At 38.1% G+C, this 24,123-nt stretch overlaps 2 protein-coding genes across 14 annotated transcripts in view; one reads left to right on the forward strand and one right to left on the reverse strand.

Moving 5' to 3' along the window:
• The window catches only part of PCM1 (pericentriolar material 1), a 41,538-nt gene extending 33,664 nt beyond the window's left edge, over nucleotides 1-7,874 (forward strand). For all 13 annotated transcript variants that reach the window (XM_021537335.3, XM_077782860.1, XM_021537157.2 and 10 more), the window contains 8 exons: nucleotides 394-453; nucleotides 1,663-1,801; nucleotides 2,469-2,614; nucleotides 3,533-3,608; nucleotides 4,575-4,825; nucleotides 5,036-5,128; nucleotides 5,246-5,369; nucleotides 6,661-7,874. In XM_021537335.3, the coding sequence (XP_021393010.2) occupies nucleotides 394-453; nucleotides 1,663-1,801; nucleotides 2,469-2,614; nucleotides 3,533-3,608; nucleotides 4,575-4,825; nucleotides 5,036-5,128; nucleotides 5,246-5,369; nucleotides 6,661-6,686 (915 nt within the window). In that variant the 3' untranslated portion in view covers nucleotides 6,687-7,874. The remainder of the gene's footprint in view (nucleotides 1-393; nucleotides 454-1,662; nucleotides 1,802-2,468; nucleotides 2,615-3,532; nucleotides 3,609-4,574; nucleotides 4,826-5,035; nucleotides 5,129-5,245; nucleotides 5,370-6,660) is intronic.
• Nucleotides 7,875-9,807: 1,933 nt separating this feature from the next.
• On the reverse strand, nucleotides 9,808-13,389 carry LOC110484914 (general transcription factor IIE subunit 1). Its single transcript, XM_031504623.2, has 4 exons — nucleotides 12,927-13,389; nucleotides 11,455-11,656; nucleotides 10,720-10,940; nucleotides 9,808-10,322 (listed from the first exon to the last, which is right to left on the reverse strand). The coding sequence occupies exons 1-4, from the start codon at nucleotides 13,372-13,374 to the stop codon at nucleotides 9,931-9,933; spliced, it is 1,263 nt and encodes a 420-aa protein (XP_031360483.2). The 5' UTR covers nucleotides 13,375-13,389; the 3' UTR covers nucleotides 9,808-9,930.
• Nucleotides 13,390-24,123: the final 10,734 nt, after the last annotated feature.

Raw genomic sequence — 24,123 nt, forward strand, 5'->3', positions numbered from 1 at the left:
GCTGAATACACAGCTCTTTGTCTTGATCATTGCTGGAATCATGAAGTAGTTTGAGTTGGAAAGGACCTTAAAGATCATATAGTTTCAACCCCCCCTGCCATGATGTATCTAATTCTATGTGCTAAGTACGATTCAACCACAGACTGTAGGATTAGCCCAATATAAGTGTAATTGTTTAAATAAGAAGGTTAGCACAGATTATTTTAATGCTTTGCAACTCAGAAATTTTGATGACGTCTGTGTGTACAAAAGTCCCTGTAGCTACCTGCTGCTTTAAGATAGCAATTCTTAGTAAGATTAGAATTTCAGCCTGGCTCTCATGAAGCCATAGTTTGATTCAGTATTTCCAAGTTATTTCAGTTTTGAATTGAATACAGTTTGTGTTTCTTCTAGGCAAAAAAAGGTCTCCAGGTGGATGTTTGTTCTTCTGTTGAAGATGTCGATGAGGACAAAGTATGTGTATGCCTTTCAACTATCTTTATTCCTGAGATAATTTCATAGGTCACTTAGTCTTACTGTTGTCTGTTATAGGAGTCAAGTATCAGTAAGCAGCCTGTTTTCCAGTCTTGAGAAATTTATTAATCTCCTTTCTGTTGTTTTCAGTAATTTATTTTATCAAAGTTACAAAGTAGATTATAATTTGAGTTTCTAAGGACAGATTAACTATTTATAGCAGTTGACATTTTCTTTTTTAATGGTATGGAATAAGTTGATTTACTTTCCATCTTTGGGAGAAGGTAGATGTTCTGAATTGGGACACATGGTATTTGAGGTCTTGGAGACCAAGCCTGTCTGTGCTCTGAGTATGAAATGTTAGTGCTTAGAATTTCAAGTTTCTTTTGAAAACCACTGATATCACTGGGGAAATGTGTTTATGAAGTTTTAAGTGGTCTGCTGGAATGTTTAGCTTTCTCCAGCCAAGGGAGTGATAGAAGTATATATACCAAGCAGAATGTTGATTGCTATCCTAAATGGGTATAGGAATAGGAGTGAGCATGTGTGGGAGTGGAGCCAGTGCTTTCTTCTAGGGCTTAGAGCTTCTGTCTGCTCCAAAGCTTTTACTGCTTTGGAAGTAAAAGTAGGAAGTAGTACATCACTTGTTACAGTTGCTGTAGTGTAGAAAAGTCTTTTCAAGATTTGGAGCCAAACTCAGGGCTTTACTTTGAGGTTCATATAGGAATGCAGAATTTTCTCATTCAGCATATTTAGCAAATTATTAACTGGGGAAACTGCTGAGGAAATGGCTGCTAAAGAAATGAGAAGCTGCAGGTAGAAGTATTTTTACTCCTCATTTAGGAGGAGCATTTAGGGAAATTGCTGGAACGTAATAATGCAGATGTCTGTCTTCTTGAAAATGACATATCTAATGTAAAGGGTTTTTTTAACCTAGAATGCTGATTAATGTCAACCTTTTCAGATGGCATACTCAGTTGTTCTGAGGTCCTTGAAAGCTGTGTCTGAATAGTGCACGATCCCTTACAGGAAGTTCTGATGCTCTGTTTTAGGAGTTGTTCTGCTGTATTAATTTCAAGGCTGGAAGGACTATTTAAACAGACTTTTAGTAGATACTTTTTAGTTTCTGTGAAACAACTCCTTTATGCAGAAACCTTAGTGTAGTCTTTAGATAAACATGAAATTGCACAGTATTCCATGTTTTCCTAGGACAAGGATGAGACTGAAACTGCTAAACAAGTACCGGACTCTGAAGTGCGTGCTGGTAACGGAGTGCCTGAAAGTATTAGATCTGATGCATCTGATCAAGAGGAAGATGAGGAAAGTGAAAGTGGTCCAGTGGCAATAAGTAAGGAGCTTTTATATATTTCAGTGCTTCCACTGTGGTTTTGATCAGCAAATTTTATAACAGGATTTGCATTAAGTAGTGCTGTGTAACACCTTCTCTTGCAGATTTTATAGTCAGTCCTTTGTCAGTAGAGTTTTACAGTACTATATTTCCTAGTGTTATGTCAAGGGTTAAATATTCCAATTAGAGGAAATAATTTTTTCATAATCAGTACATCTGTAAAAATGTATTAGATATTGATTCATTAGGTTATATATCCTGTCTCAGCTTAACTCCAAGTTTCTCAACATTTAACCTGAATGATGTGAAAGCTGTGCAGATTTTATGCAGTTTTTAATTTAAATAATGTGGCATTTTAAATATGCTTTTACTTCAAAGTAAAGGTGCATTTATTTATCTATTGTCCTGTTTTTTGTATTACACCAACTACTTCTGGCTTGGATTTCTTACATTCTTTGCACCAACTTGTTTAATAACTTTGACATTTCACACCAACATGGGTGTTTTGTTCATAATATAGCTGATGTAAAACATACAGATCTTTGAAAGTTAAGTTGTTACTGTATCTTAATCTTAAAGAATGTTTTGAAGTAAGGGGTATCATTGCATTAAATTCTCCAACAGGATTTGGCAATTCAAAGGTGATTTTACATTGATTTGCCTTTAGGTTTATCAAAAGCAGAAACTCAAGCTCTGACTAACTATGGCAGTGGAGAAGATGAGAATGAAGATGAAGAAATAGAATTTGAGGAAGGACCTGTTGATGTGCAAACATCATTACAAGCCAGCAGTGAAACAACTGAAAATGAACAGGTATAGTTAAAATTGTAAAAGCAAAACAAACCTGTGTGATTGCACAGCTTTTCAGTATATATTTATATGTACCTCATTTTTTCTTCTTGTACTTTTTTGTACTATTGAAAGTAATACAATGCAGTAAATTGTATTATGCCAGTAGGTGCTACATGCAAAATGTGGCATTCCTCATCTGAATTTATTACAGCTGATGCCAAAGTGAATGGATGAGAGACAAAACTAATGTTTTGTAGAGACAAAATTAATGTTTACATCTGCTATGAGAGAGGCAAAATTGTTAAGCTGCAAGTGAGAAGTTAAATTTTAAAAAAAGCATAATTTTAAACCTTTAAGTAGTTCTTTCTCTGTGTTTGCTGAGATCAAGTTCTAACTGGGAGTAATTCACTCTTGTATTCTAGCATGTCTTTTGTCTTCCCTCCCTTTTGTGATAATTATTTCAGGAACAATGGTGAAATGTTACTGGGTATGATTGTCATCTCACTGTCACTTAAAATTTTAATATGTGTGACCTGTTTTGGAGAACTGTCTGTTCTTTACATTCTAAATAAGATTGACTATCTATTGAAACTTCGGTTTGCTCAACAGGTATTAACACTAGGCAAGGATGTAACTGGAACATTTTACTTTAAAGGTTAAAACAGTAGATCTTTTAAGTGGAGCCAAGAGTTAACTACTGCGTTGAAAAGAAAATGTTCAGATAAAACATGCCTGTCAGTGTTAATGGTTTTGTAAACTGTTGCTGACTAGCTGGCAAATAGTAGTAGAAGTAAAGACAGCAAGTCTTTACTTCAAACCAGTGAAAAGACAAATTCATGGAGCAAATGTACAGCGTGTTTCTAGTTAGTAAATTAGCCAATAAGCTATGAAACTGATCAGTAAAATTTTGTTCTAACTCATTTTTACCTTCCCCAATAGACTTCAAACCAAGAATTGAGTAAGGCAAAAAGCAGTGAGATTTTGTCATCAGAACAAGAGCCTGTTAATGTTAAAGGTAAGCCCTGTATGCGGCAACTGAGAGACTAACAATTCCATATGAATTTGCATATGGTGACAATTGTCTTGGACAATGCCTGTGATACATGTAACTAAGAGGAAGATGATCACATTTACTGCACTGTCTTTTTCATGGAACTCTATCAGTTGCCTGGATGTATCTGTGTTGATATTGACACACTAAACCTTTTAAAGAGGAAACATGGAATGATCTTACTTAGGTAGATATGGTTTTGATGCTTGACAAAACCATATCTACCTAAGCATGAGCAAGAATTTTAGCTGCTTGTTGCAGCTCTTGGCACACAACTGTATCAGAATTAATACGTGTTAGAGTGTTTTGATGTTTTGATGTTTAGATTTGTCTTGTACTTCCTTTTTCTGCTACTACCATTTTACTAGTTATTGAAATTAATATTTTAAAGTTTGTTTTGTTTTTTTTTTCCTGTGAGTAATGTAACTGAAGAAGAGCAAGGAAATTATTTTCCATTAAAAGAAGGGAGCATTACTGGGTTGTATGAATGTTATTTCTAGAACTGTTATTACCACCTTCCCTATGGTCTTCTGTTGCAAACACTAGTTTTGTTCTTGGCCTTTTTTTGTAGACTAAAAATCAGTATTAGAGTGGCAAAATATTAAGGTATTTACTGTTCTGTATTATATCTCCTCATAACTAGAATGAATATTTTATAGTAGGTCACTTAGTTCTGCAAGTTGTTTTTTGTGGGTTTTTAAAAATCTATTTTCAGTCAGAAATCAAGGCACATACTCTCATGGGATAAATTGCTTATACTTAAGTGTGTAAGGGTACAAATAACTGATATTTTACTTCAGTCAGATTTGTGTTGTCTAAGAGACTATAATGCACTTTCACTGTTCATTTGCAGCTTTGGATCATAATTTTTGTATGTTCAGAATATTTTACTATCTCTTCTGTAGTTAAATTGTAGTTCTGTGGTTTTAGGTGAACAAGATGTGGCTGCAGCTGTGCACAATTACCTCAGTGTTATGGAGAATACACCAGCTTTAGCAGTGAATTCCCCCGAATCCTTTATAACAGCCACTGTGAAAACTGAAGGATCAAGCTCATCTTTGGCAGTGAATGAAACTCAAACACCGGATACCACGTGTGCAGAAAACAAATCTGCTGCAAGTTCTGAAAGCTCCATGGCTGGCAGCCCTGATACAGAGTCACCTGTGCTAGTGAATGAATATGTGTGTATATTTCAGTTAAAATCCATCCAAGAGAAATGATAAGCTTTTTTCTATTTCAGTATTATTTCTGGTTTGCAGTCTTGTTTTGTTTCTATCTCCAAATTTGATATGCGCATTGTTTTTTGTTTGGTTTTTTTTATGTACTTCAATAGTTTCGGAGTGAGAAGAAAACAAAATGGTGTTTCTTAAATACACATTTTTTATTAACAGGAGCCTGGGTCTGGAAATGTAAGTCAAAAATCTGATGAAGATGACTTTGTGAAAGTTGAAGACTTGCCCCTCAAACTTGCAGTGTATTCAGAGGTATTTTGCTATTATTGTGGGATTGTCGTTTACAAGTGCATACCATAAATGTCTGTGTTACCCAGACAGCAGTAAGAATTATCTAGAATTTTCAGATTTGCTTTTTCTGTTACAAAGGCAGATATAATGAAGAAAATGGAAACAGAGGCCCAAACCAAGAGTTTGTCTGATGAATTACTGGATGGAGGTGGAGCTCAAGATCAAGAATTAGTAGGAGATGCTCAAACATTGAAAGAACCTGGTAATTTTTTTCTATATTCTGCACACATATTGGGAAAACACTCTGGAATACTACAATATAAATGTTGCTGATTGAAGTAAGCAGTTACTGTAGTGTGGTGAAAATACTGGGTTTTGTTATCATACATTTGAAAGTGTTACACTGATATGAAGAGATTGCTGTCCATCTCACTTCTATATACTGTTTTAGTTTCTGTGGCTGATAAAATCACAACAATTAATATACTTCAAGTGCCTGTCACAATATAATGGTTTTGAAACTTATTCAAATGGAGCGGTATTTTTGTTTCTTGCTTCACAAGCTTGGGTTTAATGATACTGTAAATTATAATTTCTCTTATCTGATTTAATAACACTCAGTATAATTTCCTGACAGGCTGCTCGCCCTTTTGTGATAAAAATATTCAAGAGACTTTTCAGAATAGTAAAACATCTCCTCAGGGAGAAATAAATTATTTTTCATGTGAAGTATACTATGTGGTAGAAAAAAGTTCCAGTGTGTATGATAGCAATAAAATTTATCACTTTCACCAAGTATTTTTATGCAGATACAAAAACTTACTGATAATACAGGTCAGAGAAAATGGTTTTTGTGGGTTTTTAAATTTTTTTTTTTCAGTCAGAAATCAAGTCACATACTCTCATGGGATAAATTGCTTAAGTGTGTAAGAGTACAAATAACTGATATTTTACTTCAACATTTTGAAGCAAATTGGGTTTTTCTATAATATTGTGACAGAATTACAGTATTAAAGACTTCTATTTTATTGTTAGACTTGTAATTCTCCAGTGGAGTGTATGGTAATGGCATATATAAAGGGCATGAACTGGGTATTCTGATAGTATCAGTTTTCTGCTAGTGTGCCTCCTTCCAGTTACTCAAATAGTATAAGCTGATGAACCTGCTTTTTATTTAATGCATTTGCAGTGGCAACACAGATTTTTTCCAGAACAAAGTGTGAGGAAAGGTGCATCTTTCCTTCCATTTCAGTCACTGCGTTTTCAGCATTCTGCTTGTCCCAGCTCTGCCAGCACAAGCCTGTTGTGCCCATTTGGTGGATACTTATGCCCAGGGGCTGCTGTGGGAACAGTCTGACCAAGAGTGCCATGCCACACCAAAGCTCTAGCTAGCTCTAAGCCATTCCTAGTCACTGTATAGGAGATGTGGCTGTAACTGTTCAAGTAAGCCATGGCTCAAAGTGCTTGTGGGGATGAAATAGCAATTGAAATGTGGTCATGAGCTGTTTCATACCTTGTAGATATTAAAAAATTATTTTATTCTTATTTTACAGAAATTTTTGGAGCTCAAAATGCATAAGAATTACCCAAGATGTCTGCATTTATAAATGCTGTGTCTACAAATGCATATGGAAGATCAGTACTAATTTCCCAGAATTCTGGAAGTGTAAAAAAATGTAAAATTTTTAACACACTGCCTCTTAGGATAGGTATGTGATCTTCTGCCTGTGGCAGTTTAAACAGCTGGAACTGAATCCACTTCTATTCAGTTTTGCTGCACAGTTCTTTTTCTGTCTTAATTTTTTATTTTTTATTGTGACTTGTTTGGTAATTTTAAAACTGTTCGAAATGGTAGTTTTAAATAAAGTTTGGACTTGTCTGTAAGTTTTCTCTTTTGAAAAATTTTCTTTGGCTTATAAACTGTTATGCCAGAGTTTGTTGCCCGAAGTTAATTAACTTGTTGGTATGCTTTTAGCAGTTTGTTCTTCTCTTATGAGAAACACTGCTAATTTTTCTGGGACAAGAAATTCCCCACGTTTCTTGCATCTTCTCAAAATACAAGGTATAGACACAGTACATACTTGTGTGTTGTCTTTATAGTCTAGAGCATAGCTTGTCTGTAACAAAAAAGTTCCTGTTCATGGCCTGTGGATTTCCTTTCTATCAGCACATTTATCTGAGGTGAAGCTGAATACCCCAGGTTTGTAGTTAACTGCAGAAACCAACTGTATTTTTCTGCATTTGCTGAAAACTTTTGATGTTCAGGAGTAAACCTGACTGAAAATGTTAATATCCTTTCATAGCTGACACTTAAAATTGCTGCAATTGAAGGTCTGGAGAATCTGTTCTAAAGTGTTTGACTTTAATTGTAGTTTCCTAAATTTCATTACAAAGTTAATGTTTTTAAAAAACAATTGAAGTCAGCACCTGCTGGAGTCTCATGATAAAGGTAGAATTAGAATTACAGAAAAGTAGATTGGAAAACTTTGTTCAGTTTTTCCGATCAGAGTTGCTAAAACACTAAGTTATAAAACTGAGCTAGAAGAAGCTTATTCAGCAGACCTGCTGCATTATAAAGATCCTTTTTACCTTAAACATAAGGCTTTTCTGAAAGTAGTTAAGAGCACTGGTTATCTTTGATTCAGGATTGTGTTGCTTTTGAGGTTAGTATGGTAATACAGCTATATACTGTGGGAGACAGTATAGTGATGGTGAAGCCTAAATATGCTTGAAGTTTAAATAAAATGAGATTGTAATTCTTCTGTGATTTTTTTTTCTAGTTTGTTTGGAGTGTCTCCAGGTTTTGTGAATGAATTTTGAATTGGCAGGTTATGGTCACATGCCTCTCATGTCCCAGGATGAAAGTACATTAGCAAAAGGTTTGAAGATAGTTTAGTTACTCTTCAGGCTTTAAACTGCTGGTACTACGGTAGGCAGGAAAAACATTACCATCTTGAGGATGAAGAAAATACATTGTGACAAAGGCAAACCTGTGAGACTGAAACTTCTAATCAAACTTCTAATTACTAATTTATCCCAAGAATCACTCAGCCTGAAAAGATGACATTTTTTATAAAGTAGACTGAGAGTGTGTGCAGCTTTGAGAAAAGGCTAGTTTATGTGTTGAGTCATTAAAATCTAAGCTTAAGAAAGAGCCAAGCACACTTCATTCCTGAATTCTTGCACTGGAATGATGGGTTGCTCACTCCCCAGCCAGTGGGCTCAGAGAGAGAAGCAGAAGAGTGAAAACAAAATAATTCATAATTGAAAGAAAGATTAATAGGTAAAGCAAAAGCTACACATGCAAGCAAAGTTAAATGGCAAACAAGTGTTAAGCCACCTCCAGGAAAACAGGGCTCCATGATGCATAACAAAGACTTGAGAAGACAAATGCTATTATGCCAACTGTTCCCTGTTCCTTCTTTGAGCTCTATACAGTGAGCATGATACCCTGTGAGGTGGAATAGTCCTTTGGTCAGTGTGGGGTAGGTCTCCTGGCTGTGTCCCCTCCTAACTGTTGCATTCCCAGGCCTTCTCATTAGGGGCACAGAGTGATGAGCAGGAAAGTCTGGACTCTGTGCAAGTGCTGCTCAGCAGTAAGGAAAACAACTCTGTGGTATCAACACTTAGATTCAAAACAGCCCCACACCAGCTACTGAACAGAAAATTACCTGTCAGAACCAATGATCTGTGTACATGAAAAATGCATTCAAATAGTATTTCGTTGATCACACCTTCTCTGTACTGTTTCATCATGGAATGGTCAGCAGGAAGCTCTCAAGGTCATCTTGTGCCAGCAGGGCCACTTAGAGCTGTTTGCCCAGGTGGCTTTTGAGTATCTTCAGAGAGAAGACTCTGAAGATACCCGAGCCTACCACCTCTGTGGGGAACCTGTGTCAGTGTATGTCACCCTTACAGTGAAGTGTTTCCTAACATTCAGAGGGAACTTCCTGTATTTGGCATTGTGCTCTTCTAGTCTATTTTCATTATCCCTTGCTCAAGTAGTAGAACTGCTGATTATTAAACTCTCACTTATGCCTAATACCAGTTCTTCTACTCATTTAGTTCATTTCAAGCATAATTTGTTTCCTGCTTAAAAAGAACATTGGGGAGTATGGGAGTGAAATGGGAGAAGCAGGGTCTTGTGATTAATTCATTGCTTGCTCCCCTACTGATCTGGATCAAAATGAAATTTTACATTTTTCTGTCCCATGCCCCTTGCACAGTTTACCACTCAAGACAGTTCTGTAGTGCCCTGAGTATGAAGAATTGGAAAAATTACTCATAGGAAGTTCAGAGGCCAGAGTTGCTTCTCGTGTATTACTAATACAATTTAGTAATAGCTCTTCCCTTATAAGGAGGTTGCCGTGGGACACCTGTCCTTTACTGTTGTACAGTGAGTGACATAACAAATGAGTATATGGAATTAACGGGTATGGAATAAAACCAAGTTATACTGGATTTGGACTCACTTTCACTACTGGAAGTAACTGTTACTTCTGGGAGAGAGGTGGAATTAATTTATTTCTTATTATAGATTGCATCACTGCTTTTCAAATATTATTTTAATCAGATCCAAATTTATCCTGAAAAAATTCATGCTCCAAAACTAATTACATCATCCACAAAGTATAAGCATTACAACAACAAACAACACTTGCTGTGGCTGCAATGATAATATTTGAACTGTAGTTACCTACTACAGGATTACCATCTTGCTTAAGAGCAAGTTCAGACAAAACCCTTCAGTGGTAAACTTTGAAGAACATAAGTCAGAAGCCTTCATCCATTCTGTACAAGGTTGGCTATTCGTACAGTTGTAGTTAATCAAAGACAGACTGGAACATTTCTTGTCCTACTTTTATATAAGCATTTCTCTCTTCATTTGTCATGAGAGACACAAGTTCTGGGTTTTCACTAACTTGGCCATATGAACAGGGCTGACCAGCTACCATTAAAATAGGACCCTCAGTTTCCTGTTCCTCCTCTTGTTCAAAGTTGCTATCTATTACTTTGATTGCTCCCCTTGAGTGCTTGGCATCCTCTTCAAACTCACTGCTATCACTCTGTGATCCATGTAGTTTGCTTTTGACAATAGGAACCTGGTCTGTGCTAGATAATGACTTGGATTCATGCATCAGAAGAGTCTTGATGATTTCATTATCCATGACAGTTTCTTTAACATTTTCTTCAGTTTCTTCGTAAGCATTTACTCCTAATACACAACACTAAGTGTTAAAGGGATCAGTAATTTACAGTTATCACAGGCATCCTACATAAACTTTTTTCTATTCTAGATCTTTTTTACCCACACTAGAATTCTCTTGAAAATACAGAAAATACAGACATTTCTGAGAGCTTTCCACTGTAAAAATTACCACTAAAACTATGTCATGGCTAAAGCCAAAAGTTTTAGGACACACTTAACCTCTGTCTTTAGGAATATAACCTCAATCAGTCTTAAAACTAGATTTTGAAAACTAATGTCTGATAACCACTAACACAGAATTGAGACATTATCTTCTAAACCAAGCTCACTACATTTTCAGTGGGAAAGCTGTATTTAACTGCATTAAGGCTGCAGAATTAATTTGTGAATTCACTAAACTTACCAACACTATTGTTGATGGCTGTTGCTGCTCCTTCCACAGTGCTTTGTGACAACCAGATAGGTTGCTTTTCAGTTGCTTTTTCTCTTTTATTGTGCTTTGAGTCTTGGACATCAATAGTTAAGTTTTGGGTGTATGTGAGGCCAAAAGCAGAACTTCTATGTGCCCATTTTTCAGGGCGGCTGCAGGATTCCAGCACACTTGAGCCCAACTTTGGATCAAAGCTGAATGAAGTGTTACATTTTGAAGAGGTAGAATTCAGGCAAGACCCCCTCCCCAGTTCCCATTAAAAAAACCCTGAACAACAATCACAAAGAAACAAACCCCAAAAACATGTTTTGTCAGCAGACTAACTTTAAGAAGTGCTCTAATAATTTATACATTGCCTTTTACCTGTCAGAGGCAAGTGACTCTGAACCATTAATTTTTTGCAAGGTCTCTTTAGTAGTGCATCTCTGGATGAATCACACTGAGAGAAATGTTAATTCCTTATAGAAAGGGCTATGAACATTAGCTGAAGGAGTAATCTGGGAAATAAATTACTTTAAAAATGTATCAAAAAATTAATAAGGTATAGCATGCCTTAGATATTACAGACTTCTTCATTATAAACAGCTGACTACTGAACAAATCAGAATGGAGTATATAGATTGCAAGTTCAGTATTTCAAGGACTTTACAACTGTTAAGTTGTTGGGGTGATTTGTATTGATCAGAAGTTCTAGTGTGATGTTCTTACCTTTCTGATAATTCTGGCATTTCTGTTGGCTGAGGCTCCAGCAAGTCATAGGGCAGCACAATATCTTCGGTCTCACGCAGCAGCATGAAGACAGGCTCCATCTGCTCGTTGAACTTGGCCAGCAATGTTCGAGCATCGCACTTTGGAAACGCTGAGCCATCTTCCTCTACTTCAGTGTTGCAGTAAGTGCAGCGAAAAGTCTCTGCAACATTTTCCAAAGTGGGAATTGTCATGTACATAGAATGCAAAAAGATCAGCAGGATGTTGTTAAGCATCCTGCAGCCTGGACATTTACCCAGACTCTGACCCAGACTCTGGCCTTACCCATTTGTTCACATTAACTAGGGGAACTCAATTCTACAGGCAAACTTGAGACAGATTGGTATTATACCCTTGTTATGCACATGAGAAATGTCTCGGGAGAGAAATTTAAGCTGGATAGATATGTGCTATCATTAGTTTATTTTCTTCTCCTCCAGTCTCATCTTCTCAGTTCTTAATGTAACAAGACATTTTCAAGCATAAGTAGCATCTGGTTTTAGTTGTTCCAGAGTCAATATGCTAAAACCCCATATTTATTCAGGAAAACAGACAAACCTTCAAGCTTATTCTGTAAAAATATATCACCAGCTTCAATGTTTGCATTTTAGTAACTCAACAGAGTCCCTCCATTTAGAAAAAAGGAATGATTTTGCTAACTGGCAGAACACAAATTTCACCATTGGCATTTCAGGTTAGTCATATATAAAGCTCATTATGCCTGGTTCTGGTATCCTTTGCAGATCCCATGACCCAGATTTCAGTGCAGTTGCTGTGCTCTAAGTAATGTATTGCACTATGATGCCATTTTGACTAATTTTGAAATAATACTCTTTAGTTATTTTGGTTTTAGGGAAGAAAAATCCACAAGCTCTGACACTACTGCTGTGGATGTGTTGTGTTGACCCGTGAGGAGCCTGAGCTTCCCAACCCAGGAGTGACAGAGCAGCTCTGCTGTGGTGCCACTGAACCGCAAGATGCTTAGTACAGTAGGTGACTGCAAATGGTTTTACCCATCTTGCCCAACTCGTCCGTCAAAAGGACTGACCACACAAATGGATTAACCAAGAGATTCAAAGCAGAGTAAAGACAGTACTGTGTTCATATTTCCATATGAGGAAGCAACACTCACAAGACTTGGATGAGTTAAGATTACTCAACCAGGTTCAAAGCAAAGCTGAGGCCTGGAATCTGATTCTCAACCCCAGTTTGTACATTCAGGATGAATCTTCCTTATGTTTAGCATGTTCTACAGAGGCAGCACTTCTCTTATCCTCACCTCCCAGCATCCTGTTCCAGACCCTTGTCCACAGGCAAACAAGAAGCATATTCTAACAAACATGCTTTCATTGCAAAGTTCACTTAGGAAACAATTTTATGCTATTAGGGCTATTCTTTAAGATAACAGCAAATAAGCAATATAAGTAACACACCTGTAAATGCATCAAAGAGCTGATTGACTTCAAGGTCTGTGTACTTGTTAGAGCAAGATGGACATTTAAAAGAGGATCTGGTTGTTGAATCCCGCTCATCTGCTTCTATTTTCCTGCGCACATGATCCAGTTTGTATTTTACCACATCCACCAGAACCTTATAATTGATGTAGTAGTAATTGTGCCTCGTGCTCTTCCCATTAGGCCCTGTTTCAGCTCGCATCCGCAGCTTCACCAGCTTGTCCGCCTTGAGCGTGTTGAGGGCAGTGCGCAGTTGCTTGCGCTCGTACTTGAGCAGCTGTAACAAGTCCTCCTCTTTCACACAGGGGTAGCGGATCAGCACGTCCAGGGCCAGGGAGCACTCCACACCATAGAAACCACGCACTATGTATTTGGCCAGGCGCTTTAGGGCTGCTGGCACCTCGCTGGGTACGTTTTGCTCCTCCATCAGGAGCTGAACCTCTGTCAGTGGAGAAGTGCTATAAAACAAAAAGAAGGGAGGTGAGCTGCAGCAAACCCTTCTTACATGTCACAGGCAGGTGTAAAACGTCATTTGCTGTGCTGCACTTCTGCAAGAGTCTTCACTGAATAGAGGATGTAAAATCCTTAACCTGCATTCGGGGTGGGAAAGGTATTAATAGATATTAGAAATTATCAAATCTTGAAGTACAATGGTTATCCCTGAAATATTGATAGCTTATTGTGTAAAAATCCTCTTTGTGTAAAAAATGTGTGAAGAGAAGATACCTAGGAAAGCGTGTTACAGAAAGTTCATCATTCTCCCAGAAGACAGCACATTTAATTTGCATGTCTAGGTCTGCCTGTTTGCATCCACAGCCAGCCAGGTAAGAGCAGAAGTAAAAGTAAAGCCTTCAAAAATAAAGCTCAGGACAAAAAATCTTAGTTGAAACTGTGTCTGCCTCAGTGGCAAAGCCACAAGAGGCATTTGAACACCTGTTCACGCAGTCTTTGTGGTATTTCTGCTGGCTGCTCTGATCAGACAAATATTTTGCAAAGCCGGGGCACAGGATGCTCCAAGTTATCTGGCCTTCACAGCACATTGTATTTGTGGTAGCACATTTTACCCCTTAGTGCTCTTCTCACCTACAGTGGGACTTCTGGCCATAATCCTAATCTTATTAATGAGAATGTAACTATTTTTAATCAGTCCAACTGTCCTAACAGTTTCTTATTTGCAAGGAGGGAGAAGAAAAAAATTAGAATGTGTTCCAACAAAGCTACATGCTAATTTCCTTCTCTGAGGCATGTTAAAATCCTACAGTAGTATTTGACACCACTGCCTCTAGCCCAGTTGGTTTTGCAGTGAGCCATGCAATGCACAGCCAGAGTGCTGGTGCAGCCACTGGGTCAGGAGCTGGGAGGGTACAGGATGGCATGTTATGGCACACTACATCCAGCCCTGGCACCCACTGCAGTGGCTGCTAAAGCTCCAGCCCAGGTAACTGCATCTTGCTATCAGACCTTCCAGGGAACCTTTATTAGAAATCCTAGTTAAATAAAGAGAGCCACTTGCACTAGCCTAGTAATTAGGCCATAATTAAATTTGCACTTCACAGGGTACACCTTATGGAAAACAAAGACAATGGAAACCTGCTGGTCTGAGTCTGGAAACCCTGAAGGTGATGACCTAAGTTTCCTACAGGAAAAGTGAGGGAGCTCTGGAATGGGCTATACAGGAAAGAGGTTGAATCTCTGGACTTCAACAGGACAAGAGCTGCAGCAACTGACTTGGCTTTGAGAGTAATTTTGCCATGAGAAAGGGTCCAGATGGCCTCCAGATCCTCCTCCTAACCTAAATTCTTCTGTTCCAAGAGAGCTACAGTTAACAGTAAGGAGTGAAGCTTTGGCAAAGTCAGCCTGTTCCTTGACAATCTTTCTCAGACTAAAAGCAGCATTTCTGTGCATTTTGGCAAAAGCCTTCATGAATAAGCACTTCTAAAAAGTTTTTCATTTTGTTGTTATTATTATTATTATTATTATGTTATTCTTTCACTTCTCCTTTGCCCTCATCTTCCAAAAGTGTTTAACAAATTTTAAAAAAATGCTAACTTATGCTTCTCTTTCTGGCCTAATTTGGAACTTTTTTTTCTGTGCTTGCTTTATAGTTAGCAGTAAGGAAACAACAGACAATGTTCTCAGCCAGTTCCAGAGAAGAGTAGCATGGCTTTGAGTTTCCTCAGGGAAGCGCTCAGGAAAACACTGAGCCTTGTCCTTCCACACAGGGCAGAGTCCAGAGAATGGAAGCACTATAGCCTCCAGCACAGGCCCAAAGGAAAGCAGACACCAAGGAATTCTGTACTCCAGCCCAGCCCTGCTGAGGAGCACCAAGGGCAGCCCCAGCATCTGTACTGGGAATGTTACTGCTCACATGCATTGGTCTGGGATACGTCTCAGAAAGGGCTGTGTTGCCCTCTAAGTGAGTTTGTGTCATATGACCTCCAGTTGGATTGTGGCAGTATTAAACAAAAGAACAAAACTGTTTCTTCATCTAGTTCTTGGCTAATATGTCAGCAGAATGCTGGCACTTAAAGGACTTGTATTAGGTACAGCTCTCATGACTCTTTTTTCTTACCCTAAGTCAAATACAGAATGAAATTATTTCAAAAGGAATGTGATAAGTAGGTAACATCATTAGGGAAGAAGTAGAACCTGAACTGTAAGCAGGTTTGCTGACCTATCAATTCTCTGCATGACTCCTTAGCTCAGACTGCGCTGTGTACTTGCATCTCTAAAGCAAGCACTACTCTGAAGTGTTTCTGAGCACTTTGATGTTGAATGCTTGTCAGGTGCAGTCTCAAAACCATGTAAAATAGTAATAGAAAAAAAACCCCAAACAATCAAACACACAGGAATGCCACAAACTGCAGAAAACCCTACCACACTCTTACAACAGAGCCTAACCTTCCCCCCGCCATACCTAAACACATATTTTAAATATCATGAACATATTTTGGGATACAAGTGAGCATCTTTTTTCAAAAACAAATCCATAGAACCCACTGTCCATTTGCAGAGGAATTTTAAATATGCAAGGCTTTGGTTCAATAGAAAAGGAAATGGCTTTCTTTTACAAAAATGACTGAATTTGACCTGAATAAGAGACATTAATGGAAAAAATAACTCCCTCAAGAAATCTTCCTTTAGGCTACAAAAGAATCAAATTTGTATGTATTTTATAATAAAATTACTTAAAACAAAAACAAGGGGAAGCTTTTTCTACTGTGCTCTGTTATATTTGACATTTTATTTCTCCAATCCACTCTGAAAAACCTCTCAGTCATTTAATCACCCAATTTGAAATCTCACAGTTGATGAAAAGTACTGATTTTTAAAAGCGATTGTGTAGCTTTCAGTTGACGGGCAGCAGTTCTCTTTTGAGAGGAGCTGGAGACTGCCCTTACCAAGGAAAGGAGTAGGAAGTGTGTAGCCCTCTGACGAGAGAAGGGCTTTAAACAGAATTCTGTGCTGCAGCTGAGCTACAGTCTGTGTTAAAGAGACAGGTATTCTACTCCTTACATAGATTTTTTCCCTCCCTTTTTTCCCCCCCAGCTGATAGCATGTATGGACAAGATATTCTTGAAGTCAGAGTTCAACTTTGAACTTCCTCTGCTTTTAATTTTTTTTTTTTTTTGAGGGTAGGAGCTATCTTCTTAACACAATTATTTTAAAAATTATTCAATAACTTAGATGTTTGAGTGGCCCTGCTGTTTGTAGTTTATATGGAGCCATTCCCATAAACAGAAACTACATTTAGGATCTCCTTTTTGCTTTGGGAAACCTACGCAGAGTTGCTTGTTGTGCCAGTAGGCAACTATTAAAAGCAGAATTTCAAGTCAAGAGGCATCATATAGAGCAAGTTTTGCAAGGTTTCTCTGAAGCCAGTTGCTTAATTAACATTTTTTTGAGCTGTCTGAGAAGACAAAGTACCCATCTCACAATTTAAAAGACACTAAACCAGAAAGATTTTATAGGATTTTGCCAGACTTCATATAACCCTGTCACTTGCAAATCAGCTAAAAACCTTAACATTACCTCTCTATTATGGGCAGAAAACTTCAGGCTGATGTTGTAGAGAAATTGCTCTTTTCCCAGGAGCTCAAAGTAAGTGCAAAACAAGCTTAAGTATTTCCCAGCCTTTTCCTAGACCTATCTGTGATAAGCCCTAATCATCACCCAGGTGGTACAAGAGTCCCCAGATCACATTTCATTAGCAACTGAATGAGTTCAGCCTTATAGATGTTGTGTCATGATGAAGCTATAAATCTTATTGCTCCATTAAATCCACCTCCAACAGGCAAGAACTGAAAATGTGACTGCAATCTTTGATTACTGTTTTCATTAGCATAACTTTAGAAGACTAAAAGTAACATAATCATTAAATCCTTTTGTTGCTGTTGTTGTGAACCAAATACTTAAGATAGGTAACTTACATAATTTGTTTAGAAGCTTTCAGAATCAAATTGAACAGGAAATTTTAATATCTTGAAGGAAAAACTTGAATGCTTACTAGTTCCCATATTTTTACTTATTAATCCTTTTAGGTGGTTTATGTCTTCAAAAGGAAAGAAAGAGCAATTTTTCACTGTAAGTATCTAGAAGATAAAGTTATGGGTACTATTTTATGGATTAGATATCTCTGTTTAAAAACAATGTTGGAATAAGGTTGCCAGACATTGTACAGTACAGAGTTAAAATAGTGAATTCTATCAGAATTGCAATCATGACATTTCATCTCAAATCTGTGCCTCTTTGAGAATTTTTTGTTAATATCTGCACAGTGGAGGCTGGTGTTTTGTAGTGACGTGACTTACAGCTCCATTGTACTTGTTGCAACATGTATTGTGCTTTTGTTACTGCTATTTGTTGCTGCATTTCTTACTTGCTGACTTGCCAGGCATGTGGGTCCATTGAGGAGTCAAGGTGTGGGTGTTTGTCTGCATAGTACAGACTGTGGGACTGGCATCTGTAAATGTCACTACAGAAGGTAGTGCCTCTGAGAACTGGTGGGTACCAGAAAAAAAACCCCTCATATTTTAACGGTTGTAAGCAGGAATTTAAAAAATTTCAAAGGTTTGAGACTGCTCTTTAGAAACTGCAAGAAGAGGTGACTGTAAAAAAATCCCTGAGATTAGCACTGGTCTTGCTTGCAATTTATAGTAGCTTGCAATTTATATAGTTTAATGTCTTATGCTGAGAAAAAATCTACTATTGCTCTTTTTTTTCCTCCCATTAATAAGAATCCACTTGGCAGATAGTCAGAGCTGAGAAGTATATTTGGTATGAACCTTCAACTGCAAACATAGAATGTCCACAGAGCTATACCTCATTCCATATAGTGGTTCTTGAGCATGATTCTTTGTTGGCATGTTACACCAGAAATTGCAGGGGAGCAAGACTGCTTGCTGCTACCTGTTGGGTTTAGTCTGTGGGAAATGTTTACAATAAACAATTCCTGTGGGTTTCCTTGCCCAGTGGTTTGAACAGGGAAAGTATTGTGTAACCTCAGTGCTGTTATTCCTGTTATAGACCTCAGCCTGTGTGTGGAAGTGTAGAACCAGATGACAACAAAAGAGCTTTCTAAATTAAGGAGAGGGATGGTGTGGCTGGTAACACTGCTTTCAGAAACAGGAAACGACTGTTGCCTGTCATGCTGTGGCTAGCAACTCCTTTGGCAAGGACAGCTAACCCCCATGTAATAGAGGTGCTAGCTCAACTCTGCATACTCAGAGCCAAGCCAAAAAAAAAAAAAAAAAAAAAAAAAGTGTAGTATTTATAGAAAAAAAAAAAAAAGAAGTATTTCAGACTGCAGGTAGCCCTGGCACCAAGGGCCGTGGGAAGCAGGATTTGTGCTGGAATGTTGTTGTGATATTGTGTAACACAGGCATTATTGAAAGTGGGAGCTTGAGACAGGGATAGGCAGTCACTTGGCTTCCTTTCAAACCCATTTGGGTGGCTGGGATGTTTATCTAGAATGATATGGGCATGCACTGCACTTGCAAGCTACTTGATAGGAAGGAGGCAGATAATCAACTGAGCAGTCTCAGGAGGAAGAAATAAATATAGAGTCTGATCAGAGTTTGGAGAAGAAAAATAGTGGGTTGCTGCTTTGGCGGGCAAAGGTATAGGGAAGATATTCACAAAGCAAATGTAGTATGCGTGACCCATTGGCAGAGCAGATGCTGGTGCAGATGGCATGGTGGGGGGTTGTGGTACACACCTTGAGTAAATGGGATCTGTGTCAAGTTCCTATACTATTTCTCTTTCTTGCACAGACACATGTCAGAATCTGCTGTATCTTTCATTCTCCTCATTAATTAAAATCTCGACCTGTCTAGCTCAGACACTCAAGCACTACAAAATAGAAAATGCCAGAATCATAGTAAGTACTGGTATGTAACCTGCTGCCCTGTGCTCACAGGGCTCTTAACCACATAGTCACATCTCTCCTCTTTTTCCTTTTGCTGGCCCTTTCACAAAGTCAATGCCTCAGCCAGCACGGGGGTGTCTATGTTCAGCATGCTCTCAGCCCTGCTTATTTAGTGAACCATACAAGTCTTGCATTGAAGTGATTAATTTTTTATCAGTTTCCCCATGATGCTCTGCCTTCCATGATCCGTGAAGACTTGCTGGGATCAAACTAAATCAACTTTCTTTGACAACTTTAGACTTTTTGCATTAGTTTATCTTCCTGATAATGAGAAAAGTAAGGGATATTGTGCCTGTGTTACATATGGAGCTCTGACCTACAGAGTTTGAAATCAAGACAGCTGGATAGTTTTGAGAGATTCAACTGAGATGTAAAAAAATTAGGATTCACTTTACAGTACTTTATATGGTTGCAGCATAGGTCCCAGTGTCTTAATTGCCTTTGTGATCCATACTTCCAAAATACAACCCCTGGTATCACAGATTGGGTACCAGCTAGACAGCACAACCTACTGCCTGTGCAGCACCTGGCAGAGCTGGGGTGAGAGTTTAGTAGGTACTGAAATGTGCCTGGTCTGTAACATCATCCCTTCTCTAGCAAGACAGATGTCTTGAAAAGTGGAACAGGTTTCTCCTTTGTTACGGCTGTTCTCATTCTTCACAGGAATGCAGCCCATCCTGTGCAGTGAGTGAAACAAGGGATCTCTGCAAAGGGAATTTTGGAATCATACAAAGAGATTGTATCTGATTCAAAAAGAAAGGTGAATGAATGGCTTCTACACTTCTGGCCACTTCACAGCCTGAGTATACTTCTAGTGCAACTTATCTTGATTTTAAGTCTGAAGAACAGTTGCTTGAGATAATATGTATTTTTAATTTCACTATTATTTTCTTAAAGAATCAATTTAGATATACTGTCTCTCAGCATAATTTGAAAATGTATGATAACAGCAGTTGCTCCAGATGAGGAGGCACATTTTTTGGTTGGGGATTCAGCTGACAGCAAAGGAAGGGTCAGTAGAGGAGCATACTGCAGCTGCTAGATCTTCATAGCCTGCCACTATTGTCTGTATTCTTCTGTTGTTTTACTTCTCTTTCCTTTAACGTTTCCTGACACTGGCTCCTGCTCCTTTCACTTTTTGTTTCCCCTTCCCTGTTTTCTCCTTTACATGCAGTCACATTTACTTCTTTTTCCCAGCTGGTTCACACAGAAGGCATGAAGGTTCATGGAGCTGGATATGGCTGTCTTAAGAGAACTCTTTCCAGCTCTCAGGGGATGGTGCATGTACACCTCTGGCAGAAATGCAAATGTAGCATTTTGGAAACTGAGCTGATGCAAATTATATGTAACTACTCAAAGTTTAGATACTGGTGCAATTCAGATGGTGGGTGTAGCCTGAGAAAAGACAGTCTAATGTTTGGATTAGACAATGTCTAGTACTTGAATTCAAGTTCTGCTTTAAAAACATGATGGCAATGCAGCACTTTACTACAACTCAGTGCTTGTGATCTAATCTCTTTTAGTGCAGACAAAAAAAAAAAAATCTTACTGAGATTACCCATTTTCACTGAAATATAAAGAAGAAAAAGACCTAGGGATTTTTTTCCTACACTGTGTATCTGCGAAATACAGAAAACTTAGCAAGTTTAAAAGAAAGACAGGACCAATAGTACAAAACATTAAGCAAATACTGGAGTTACCTTAAATGCAGAATCTCCAGCAGAGGCAGTCTCACTACTGGGATCGTTCTATTGCTCATGTATAACCCTCGAGCTAGGAGAACAAACTTTGCAAAACAGACTAGACTAAGATTGTCCCATATGCAATTAATGTAATTCAGAGCTGATTCACTGCAGATCAGAAAACGTCCCTAGTGCTTCTTGGTATGTAAGCAGGCTAGCTCCTTTTTAATTATTGTCCTCTCCTGTACACAACTGTGTGGGAGCAGACATAGTTACAAAGGACCTTCAAAATCTTTGATTCTGCCAAGTTACAGTGGTCTGAAAAACTGGTAGGCAAAGCTCAAGGGAACAACCACATGGTTGGCTTGGTTCTAGATCACAGCCTTTGGCCAGCTGGTATGTTCAGTTTGCAGACTCTCTTAACTGTCAAAGGCAGCTTCTTACAGAATGCATAAATATCTGCAGTTTTCTTCCCAAGGCAAACTGTGGCTTGTGCCACTTCTTTTATTGAGCATTACCCTGGCTCATCTTGTTCTTCTGGTTGAAAGGGTGAGAGGTTTTAGTGCTCAGAGAGCTTGGGTGTGCCCTTCTCACTAACAGCTCTGGTCCTCCAAAAGCAGAATTCATCTGATGATCCATGCATAAGCAGGATCTTGCCATAAACTGTTGTTGCCAACCACTGAGGTGGAATCCAGCTTTTCCTTTGCATTTTTTTCTCCTTGCACCTGTAATCCAAGGAGCTGGCTGTGTGAAAGCAGAACACGTGCTTGTGCTGGGAGGAAAGAGTATTTCCTTGTTAGTTGTGGAGCCTGCCTGAAGCTCTCACCTGATGCTTGTCCATCCACTCTCCATCATGCCTACTCACTCCAGTGAAAATCTTTTATTTACTCTTGCTGCTTTCCTTGCAGGTATTTGTCAGGACATCTATGGGCCCTGCTCTGGAGTTCTGCTTCTAAGCAAAGCCTTGACTTGTAATTGACTCTAAAGCAAACTCACTTGCACATGTGTCCCAGAACTACTGCTTGATTTTGATTTAAATTCAAATTCCTGCCTTCTCCTGTCCTCATTAACTGCCAAAATTTTGCTTTTTAACATGGGAAATTACATTCTTTTTCCTCTGAAATGGTATGGGGCTTCACTGCATGGGTTCCTGAAGCAGTAAAGGTGAAAAATTTTCTTTGCAAACTGACTGATTTTTTTCCATTTAAATGCCAGCACTCATCAGCTTGGTCTCTTCTGTAACACCTTATTTAATTTAGTTTATAGTAAACTGGATTAACTCTTTGTATTTACATACACAGTAAATCTGCTAGAAGCTAAGACTGAAGCTGATTTTTCTATAACTAGACCATGCAGTAATAATCAAAAATTAAGTATGATTTTCTTGTTGCTCACATATTGACCTTTTTTTGCAATAATTTTGTTTTACACTAGTGAATTAGAAAAGCTGCATAAAACTCTTATGTAAACTTGAAGAGAAAAATATATATGGATGCTTACTTGACCGGGGGAAAAAACAAACCTAAGAAAAAGTAATCAGACCACCCCCTCAGTGTTTGTGAGGGATCTCAACTATGTGTGCAGGAAATTAATATGAAAAAACACAACCATTGCCATTGTATCTTTCTATGTAAAATAGAAGCCAACTAAACAAATTTCCAACATTGCAAGTAGCTGCAAACAATTCTTCAGTGAAACGGTCTTAGTTTCCATCACTGTGCCTAGAGCAGCAGCAGCAGGGGGAAGACAGTAAACTGACATTAAAATAGGTATGTCTATCTGTAACAAAAGCAAATTAAATTTTTGTCTGGCTTGAGAAAACTTTCAGACTTGACAGGTGAGGGTTAAATCAGTAAGTAATTAACAACATTCACCACTTTTTGTACATCAAGGCAGACACAGTAAGACAGTTGTTGGGGTTTTGTTTTTAAATATCTTTGTTTATTTTAGTGAATAGCAGCATATGCATTCAGGCTCTGGACAGACATCTATGGAATTTAGCTGTCCTTTTGCAATTGTAAAGCAATTTCAAGTGTGGAAATGTGGATTGTCTTGCACAAGGAACATTACTTAATAACTGTTACTAGTCTACACTGCCTTGTTCTACATATGCTAAAGTGGGACAAGACTAATTAAGCAAGTAGACTGATTTTTAAATTATGCAGTAATTTGATTATGGATGTTACACAACTTTGTTCCACGTAAATCCAAACAATCCCCTAGCAGGTTGAGGTGTGCACTCAGAAACACGTGATGGGCTCTTCACAGAACAAACTGCAACATCTGACTTGGTTTAATTGTCTTTTATGAATTAAATGACCCAGGAGCTGTGTTTCACACATGCATTTTTCACAGATTTAAACTGTGTTGTTATATTTGGTTTCAATAGATTCAATATTCATAGCTGAGATTAGAAATGGACCCTGGAAGTATAATCATGCTAACACACTTCTGCTTGCATGCTTCAGTTAAAAAAGAAATTAGATGTACAACTAGACTGGGCCTTATTACATCAGTGAGATGTTGATTTCTGTGTGCTCTCAATTTATCAGTGCTACATCCCCCTTAATTGCTTCTTGCTGTGCATTACAGGCATTGTTCTAAGGCCTAGACTATCAGTACTTCATTTTCTTCAACCAAAAGCCATGCTTTTTTATCAGCTGCTAAAATTATTTGGTAAATAGCATTTTTTGTAGAAAACACAGGGGTTGGAACTGCAATCTAGTCCCAGCAATGCAGCCAGTGGCACAGATAAAACTACTGCCTCCTACATTATCTGCTTCCTAGGATATAAGGGTGCTACTACTTCTCTCTAAACAACCTTTCTTTCTTAACTTGAATTGCAGACAATGGTGTAATCTGACTTGGCTTCCTTTCCCCACCTTTGAAAAACCCAATGAACCAAAATCCTCCCAGAACAACCCAATTACATTATTATGGTAACAGCTTTAACTACCAGTTTACAAAATCAGAAGAAACCAGTTTTTCAGACACAGTCTATTTGGAAATGAAAACACCTTGGTATCTAACATGCATGATGTCTGAGACTAAAGTATGAAATCAGTAC

The sequence above is a fragment of the Lonchura striata genome, chromosome 4 (genome assembly GCF_046129695.1).
Source record: "Lonchura striata isolate bLonStr1 chromosome 4, bLonStr1.mat, whole genome shotgun sequence".
In the NCBI taxonomy this organism is placed as follows: Eukaryota; Metazoa; Chordata; class Aves; order Passeriformes; family Estrildidae; genus Lonchura; species Lonchura striata.